Raw genomic sequence first — 8,570 nt, forward strand, 5'->3', positions numbered from 1 at the left:
CAGTTCCCTAAAACCCAATTATTTTTTTTATTCTGGAAAGGACTAAACCTTCTGAAACACTTCCACACCTGATAAGTGACCCTTCTCACTCTTTGTTTTTTTTATTTCCCCAGCTGACCCTGTGATCAACATACAATAGGTACATCACACATGCAAGTTTGTCACTGACCAGAGATAATGCACCATTATTTTCTTTTTGTCCATTGCTCTCCAGCTTAGACTTCCACAGCTGGGCAACTTCCTACTTTCTTGCCTTGCTTTCTCTTCAACAAATGGATGGGACCAACCCCCACCGTTATTTTCCTGTTGTATTCCAGATTCTCACGGAGAACCTGGGAGAAGTTCAGAGCCACAACAGGGAAATAGACATAATACAATTTTTAAAAGTTAGGACGTAATCCTGTCCCAGAAGATCACTCTCCTTTCAATACGTAGCTTTAGATGAAAAAGAAAGGATCTAAATTTAATGTATCCTCCAGAGAGCAAATTGCTTGGTGTCCCTGTACTTCACACATTCTATATAACAGCATTCTTTTTGTGGAGGAAAAAAAAAAATAGACCTGAAACTGTTTCCAGTTCAGTGCTAGATGTCAGCATTTTAAATTACTGGTTCCTTTGCACTGTAGGAAAGTTTCCAGTACGTTCTTCCTTCTGCATGGCAGTAGCGTCCATGTGGCAGTCAAACACGCAGTTGCATGCTTCTGACTACTTGCTTTTACCACTGGTTACATGGACGAGACAGAAAGAGCACAGAGCTAAAATAATTAAATCCTTTACCTGACTGCCTAAAATATTATGGTAAAATGTATTAAGTCTGGAGCGAGGGCTAGGAGCTTTAAGCAACACTCCATATAAAATATAGAAACTTTGTCCCAGACAGAGGGTACTGATTAACTCTGCTCATTAACAGCACAGTAATCTGGCACACCTTTGCCTTTCTCTTGCAGTTAAGTTCTCCTCTTTAAGAGGCAAAGTCTCCAAATGGGAAATACTGGTCTGAAGCAGACTGCAAGTCAGCTGGACCTGGACTTCCCAAGGATTACAAGGCATATATATGAGAATGGACTTTGCTAAGTGATGTTGACTCAGTCCAAAGAGGACTGGGGAAAGAAGTCCAGAATGGTAGGAGTTGATGCAGAAACTGTCGGTACTCTCTCCTGTCCAGGTCTCTCATGCACACGCTGGAACTAGAAATACACCCTCTCACCTCTACATATTACAGTCAGAAAGTGAACCTCTATGCAAATGAGTTGATTTTTTTCCTGCTTTATGAAAACAAACTGATGCCAAAAATGCATTTTTTAAATCTACAAGGAAGAGTAGAACATTCTGCTTTTCCCAGTATGTCCATGGTGGAGAACTGCTTTTTTGACGTGTACAAATGACTCTCTTCCCTGCTTAAGTCAGTTTATTTTATGCTTACTATACTAAGTGACTTGAGCATAGGATCAGCGATATATATATACACACACACACATATGTATGCATGTATTTTATTTTTCCTCTTGAACAGTCAATATTCAGATAACTCTGTACCTTTTTGCAGACTTTCTTATTTGAGTCCAACATTTGGTCTCAAATAAGACCAAACAATAGCCCTCTCCTATTTGTTCAACGTCATCTTGGCCACGGTATCTTTGATTATTTTGGGTGTATCAGGATATTCTTAATTAGAAGTCTGACCAGTCTTTTTGTCACCACTCTTTGTTGCGTTTACCCCCTATTGTTTGTGCAATAAAGCGATGAAAAACAAGTTACAGTAAATCCATGGTTACCTAGTTTTGATCAACAGCTATGTAAAGACACAAACACTTACTCTTTCACACCAAAAGCGTTGTGCCAGAGGCAGAAGCGATTGTTTCAAATCCACCTTCTGGGGAGGCTGAGGAGGTTAGTGTTCGAACACAGCAGTATAAGAGCAAGCACTCCTCTAAACAAGGTCTTTAATCCTCTAGGAGAGAGAGGTTTCATCTATGACACTGCTCTCACCTAGGGGAAAAAATTGCATATCTTACTCAGTTTTCTAAAAACCAGTAAAGTAAGGAAGGTCAGAATTTATGTGAGAAAGTTTCAGAAAACTGGTAGTAGGAAATTGTAGCAAAGGACATTGTTTCAACATAGTATCACTAAGAAAGATAAGGCAAAAACCAAAGATTTGCAAAAAAATATATATTTTTTAAAGTCTTTTCTTATTTTACAAGTATAAAAAGCAATGTTTTAAAATAAAAATCCTGGAAGATACTCTGGAAAAACAGGCTTCTAAAGCACAAGACTCCTCTGTGACAACTCAATCTCACAACTCCTGAAAATCCTGCATTCAATGAACAAAGGTATGATCCAGCTCACATAACCCTTTATAATAACACTTTAAACCCCATAACCCAGCAGTCGATCTGACCAGTCTCTAAAGAATGTGTCGAGGCACTCTGGCTACAGAGCAAAAGGGTTGGCATGAATTGTAATATCTTTAATGCGAACATCATTTAGAGGTCGGTAGGTTTTCTCATTCACAGGCAGCTTCTCTAGCTCATCCAGGGTCTCCAAGCCATCAATAACTCTGGAAGAAAAGCAGAAGTGCTAGCAATCTCCTAATAATGATTTAAATTTCACAACTGAGATAACCCAAAGCACTTTACAGTGAAGTATCATAGGGCAAGGACTTTGCAAGCAAATGACACAAATAGGACAGCCAAAACATTATATATGGCATACATCGTATTTTGAAATGAAGTATTAAGCATCCATGACAGATTCTGATAAAAAGTACAAATAATTCCCACTGACCTGACAGTATCATATTTTGTACCAACCATAGCTGTATAAAGACCCTGGCTGCACTTCTTAGCAGGCAGGACTGACCAATCATAGTACAGGTTTAAGTAGTAGCAAGATACTGGCCATAGCAAACTTCACTGTGAATTACTGAAATCCTATTGCTGGAAAGATCAATTTCCAAATGTGAGATTATAATTTCTAACCTTCTGATTCAAAGACAAGATTGAACAGAATCACTGATAACTGTGTAAATCTAATGGCACAAGTAAATTTAGGCTTTCACATCACCTGTTCAGGCTGAGGAAATGGCAAGAGAGATTGTTCTAATAAACCTCTTTATTTTTAGTTTAAGTAACTAGCTCTGGTAAATCTTGGCAGTTTACTCCCCAGTAATGGACTTGGGAGAAAACACGTTGTGCTGTTCACAGTTCAGTTACATTCATCAACTCTTTGAATCTAGGATGCTGGATTGTAGGCCAGCAGGGACTGCATATGCTGTTCTGCTGATTCTGCAACTGGGGCAGGAGCATCTTAAACTGCCACAGAAAACCTGGCAAAGTTCATCAGTCAGAGCCTCTACTCTTTTCTAAGAAAGATGTCTAAAAAAAAAACCACCTACTTTCAATCACACTTCTAAACAAACTCAGAAATGAAAGGAATACCTATACTTAGATGCCTATAAACAAGTGGTAGAAAACAGTATTTTCACATTTCAATAGTTTCCTTTGAATATTTAATTTCATTTAGTAAAGGCAACTTTTTCTCAGCAGATTCACTCATACACTAGAGACTTTTTAAACAATAAGCAAAAGAAAAGACATCACCATGATTTTGAAATAGAAGAAGCAGTATCTCAAAGACTCAAAAATTAAACAATAGCTTTAAGGATGATACATTATCAGTAGTGTCTATTAACATAAGAATATTTTAAAATAATGATGCATCTTAAAAAACCTCATCTGATTTTATAAACTGTCAGTTCCATGAGGTTTATCTGACCAACAGGAAGTTCCTCCTAAACAGAAGCATGACTATGCCAGTCCCATATCCATCCCCAGATTCAGTCCCAAATCAGGTTCTTGCTTCTCAGTAAACCCTACAGCTATGTATCCAGCTGTTCTGGAGTTTGCTTAAAATCAGGCTGCATCCTTTTGGGGATGGATGAAAAGGCACGCTGGAATAACTAGTGGGAGGGGGGGAAAAAAGGAAAGAAAAAAAAAAGCTCCATTCTTGAGGCAATTTTTAATATGCCTATTTCCACTGAATTCCCTACTACTAAGAAAAAGGGAGCAGCATTTTTGAGCAACTAATTCTGGTGAAAGTGCAAGAGCACACATTTACATATACATATCCAATATTTTAATGAGTTTTAGAACCAGAAGCTTCTAAATTTGCACTGCATGTGCCCTGAAATATTCAGATCCTTCACACACTATGATAAGGAGGCATGCAGTTGGATCACTTACTTTCCAAACACAGTGTACTTCATGTCTAGGTGTGGTTGCTTGCCATAAGTGATGAAGAACTGTGATCCATTGGTATTCGGACCATTGTTTGCCATTGAAACTACCCCACGGACACTGTGCTGAAAGAGGAGAAAAACCTCAACATGAATACACATCTGTGAAAGCAGGACTTTAACCTGTACAAGGTGCTTTGTGACTTTAGTACTCTGCCTCAATACCATTATTAAGAACAAATCTTGGTTGCTAATATATTCCATCACAGTCCGTAATTAGCTCCTCAAAATTGCTCTTACAATGAAAAATTACTACTTTGCCTTCAGTGCATGAAAAACACCTTGTTACAAATTCTTTCTACTTCTGTTCTCAGTGACGAAAACCCTCAAACCTAACTTGCCAAGTACAGAAATGCCTGTTCCTACTTTAATAATAAGCTTTGTATCTCTTTATTGCAGGATTATACTTTGCTTCACAATTACAAAAGAAGTATTTAATAACAGTACAACACAATGCTGATTGTTCTCCAACTTGTAAAGAAAATTCATATGAAAACATAACTGCATATTGAGAGCACAGAAATACCTTTAGGTATTCACTGAATTCATCTTCAAACTTCTTGCCCCAGATGCTGTTACCTCCTTTCCCAGTGCCTGACGAAGAAGCACCACAATAGATTACTGGATTTTCAGACTGAAAAATCCAGAAATTATGTACTGTTATAACATTTCACCACAAAGACCCTAGACAGCCTGTAATTTGTTTGAGGCAGGGATTGGGTTCTCATGTCTTGACAGTGGGGAGAGACATAACTCTATGTAAGGAATACCTATTAAGTAGCAGAACAAAACACTGGCATATCCTCAGATTAAACTCAGTATGAGTACAGACACACAGTTGAACCAGATTTTTCCCAAATGCTTTAGAGGCAGTGTAGCCTTTCAGGCAGAAACCAGAGAAACGACAGTAGCAACTGCTACCTGTTCAACAGCTGGTAAGTCAGCAAAACGATTATGTTTAGTGGAAACAGCTGGAAAAACTAAAGATGTAGAATGCTTTACTATGGCATGATTATTTAGAACTAGGGTAACACCTGCTCTTCTGTAAGCTCACCACAGAAAACTAATCTCATCATAAAAACCTCTATCAACAATACAATAATTCTCATGTTTTTACTTTATTTATGTTTTGGTTTTAATATTCATACTTACAATTTCTTTTTATTCCTTTATATTTTATTTTTATGTACATTTTTCTATAGAAAGACCCGGACAGAAAAATTTACCTAATGGATCCCCTGTCTGAACCATGAAGCCCTTTATATTGCGATGAAATATGCATCCATTGTAGTAGTTACTAGCACAAAGAGCCAGGAAATTCTAAGGAAATGAAACAAACCATATTAGCAAACAACTCGAAATAGTCTCCTCTTACTAAAATGACAACATTGGTAAGATCAAGACTAACCCTTTTGCCTCTGCTTTGCATTGTGACCATGTGAATTCCACAGTGTATTGCCACAGAATATTCATAAACAAATTAGAGTTAATATGCTCCTTTGGTCAAAGGATACAAAGGATTTTAAATAAAGCTTACAGCACAAGGTTGTCTGACTTGAGGAACAAACAAGAAGCCTAAGACATGCTCAGAAGTATCACTTCCATTCAGTATATTTATTTTGTAAATGTATTTTTGTAATCAATAACTTCATGCCTTAGCTTTGTTAGTTAAAAAGTAAATTATTTCAATTTAAGCTTAAGTTTATTGCAGAAAGGAAAAGCTGGGAGTGATTCTCACTCAAATTAAAATCAAATCCGTGCGACTGTGAGCAAACCCAGGGAAATTTGGGAATCCCAGGCCATGTGCCATATTTCCTCTTAAGGGCAAAGGACACTTCGGGAGATGCTGGAACTTGGAAAGAAGGGGACCTTAGCTAAACCTTATCTGGTAAGAAACAGGCAGCAAAGCTCTAGGCAGCATGACACAGCGCACAAGCTCCACGAGTGCAACAGGCACTGTACAAGCTTAAAATGTTAGTATTCCATTATGTGAAAAGATGAATTGCAAAAGCCACATCACGTCCTCTACAGTCTTCACTATTTCTACTGCTTTGTTTTAACACTAGGGAATCCTGCTCCCATTACTTGACTTACTTCGCAAGTCTTTGGTGTACGCTCACAGAACAGTTCAATTTTAATATCTCCTACATCAGTATGCAGCGTGACAGCCTGAGCAAGAGGCAGAAAAAAATAATTAAATCAGCAATGAAATACTAACAGACTCAGTTTTATTTCCTGGTCCCACTGAGAACATAAGCAAGTTACCACTGCATATAACCATTGTTTCAATATTTGGCCAGAGACAAGGCTACTGTCACAAAGCTTCCACATTTCCAGTGAAATCACCAGAAAACACTTGGTTTTGTTTAGTTTCAGGACAAATCAAGTTCGCCATGGTAATGCAGAAGCTGTGTTTCACACTGTTACAGTTCAGAGATACATTATTCATTTGCAAACTAGACCTACTCAGTCACTTAATTGCAAAGTTGAAGAATCAAGGTTATATCTATTTCAGATCACAGTGTGGTACACATACCTCACTGGTTTACAGCCAGAGGAACAACTGATACGCGTCACTTGCTTGCAGCCTTTTGAGTGATAAGGCTAGTTCTGAATGGCACTGTATATAATCTACCTTCACAAACAAGCAAATCTACAAAATTGCACACTTTTCTTAAGAATTTATAAATAACCTTCATAAAATTTAAAACGGCAGTTACCCAGCCACCTAAGCAAATATATCTCTATATCACAGTGCTCCCATGGAAAGTGCTAAACTATGCAAAAAAATTACCATGGGGCTATGCTGAGGCTAAGTGTACAGGAAAACTAATAAAAATCAGTGTCATGTTGATACTGGCATACTGTTCCACAACTATACAAGGAAAGAAGAGAAGATAAGTACCTGCAATGTCCAGGAAGATGCTATAAAAGGTGTATGTACAGTTTAAGACTCACAGTCTTATCTCTTTCCTGATTTGCTAAACTTTTAAAAGCCTGCAAGTGTAGAAGGCTACATCCACTCAAGCAGGGCTATGTGCTTGCAACTTGAATAATGCTTCTGTGGTAAAAGAAACCAAACTAGATTACCAAATATTAGCCAAAGTAGGATTAAAATTTAGGATCTTAGTACTGAAAGTCTAATTATATTTTAGACTGATGTAAACTGACCTATTTTCCTTTTCACAATATCTTGTTAGAAGTCTGAAATGAAAGCCTAAACTTTTACTACAAATTCTTCACAACATCAGAGTAAAATGTGTAAACCTTTGACATGTAGAGCAGCTATTCACTTTCCAAGAGATGACCATTTCAGAAAGCATGAAAAATATACAAAAAGTGCTATTGTTCTCACCATGTCTGTTTATCAAAAAGCTGAGGTAGAGTTGTATACAGCAACTTCCTGCAAAGAAAACAGGAAATTTGTTGGGGGTTTTTTTCCCACCACTCCTCAATTCTTTTTGATTCTAAAATATTTGTGTGGTTATATGCTTTTACACCACACAGTTTTACAGTGCCATTCAAGTGACTCTGTGGATAAATGTTCTACTTGCGTTATGCAACTACGCAGCATATAAAGAACTAGAAAGGAGTCGAACAAAATAGCCTGGGAGGAAAACACCCTTTCCTAAAATGAAAGTTTAAACTAAGCAATCACAGCTTTTCCAAAAATTATGGTTCTATAAATGACAGAACTTAATAGATAAAAGCCACATGCCAGTACCTAAATAGAAGCGTGATTTGGAGCCACCTTCTGACAACTGTCAGTGCCTGCAACAGACAGGTACCTGCATCCAAGCACAGGATGAAACTTTTTTCACCTCAGTAATATTTTCGAACAAAGCATTTGGAACGATGATAATAAAACCGCAGTTGTGCGCAAATCAACAGTTCCACGCGCTAATTTCTTCTCCACGTACCGCCCTCCCTGGTTAGCCCCAGGCTTGGCAAGGCCTCTCACAGAAGCCGGGGAACCCGCCAGCAGCCAGCTCCGGCCCGGCCCCGCCTGCACCCCCGGCTGCAGCCGCCTTGGGCGGCGGGGCGCCAGGACGAGCAACCGGCACCGCGCACGCCCCGGTTCGGCATCCCAAGGGCCGACCGCGCTCACTGCAGCCCACTTGCCCTCGGCTCCTGTCTGACCAACGACGGCGTGGCGCTATCGCTCCTTTTCTGCCGATCTGAGGTGCTTCCACCGAAAACCCACGCGCAGGAGGCAGGCGCGGGCTCCGCTCGCCCGCCGCCCCCTCCACCGACGAGCGACTCGGCCAGCCGGCAC

General features: G+C 39.1%; 1 protein-coding gene across 1 annotated transcript in view; it reads right to left on the bottom strand.

Moving 5' to 3' along the window:
* Positions 1-2,189: 2,189 nt before the first annotated feature.
* Positions 2,190-8,570, bottom strand: part of PPIL3 (peptidylprolyl isomerase (cyclophilin)-like 3) — a 7,175-nt gene continuing 794 nt past the window's right edge. Inside the window, exons 2-8 of the mRNA XM_010564653.1 lie at positions 8,019-8,082; positions 7,650-7,697; positions 6,389-6,463; positions 5,521-5,614; positions 4,821-4,888; positions 4,242-4,360; positions 2,190-2,557 (exon numbers count right to left, since the gene is read on the bottom strand). Coding sequence (XP_010562955.1) covers positions 2,431-2,557; positions 4,242-4,360; positions 4,821-4,888; positions 5,521-5,614; positions 6,389-6,463; positions 7,650-7,652 — 486 coding nt within the window. The 5' untranslated portion in view covers positions 7,653-7,697; positions 8,019-8,082 and the 3' untranslated portion in view covers positions 2,190-2,430. The remainder of the gene's footprint in view (positions 2,558-4,241; positions 4,361-4,820; positions 4,889-5,520; positions 5,615-6,388; positions 6,464-7,649; positions 7,698-8,018; positions 8,083-8,570) is intronic.

This window comes from Haliaeetus leucocephalus, unplaced genomic scaffold, assembly GCF_000737465.1.
Source record: "Haliaeetus leucocephalus isolate CR32 unplaced genomic scaffold, Haliaeetus_leucocephalus-4.0 Scaffold1, whole genome shotgun sequence".
Classification (NCBI taxonomy): domain Eukaryota; kingdom Metazoa; phylum Chordata; class Aves; order Accipitriformes; family Accipitridae; genus Haliaeetus; species Haliaeetus leucocephalus.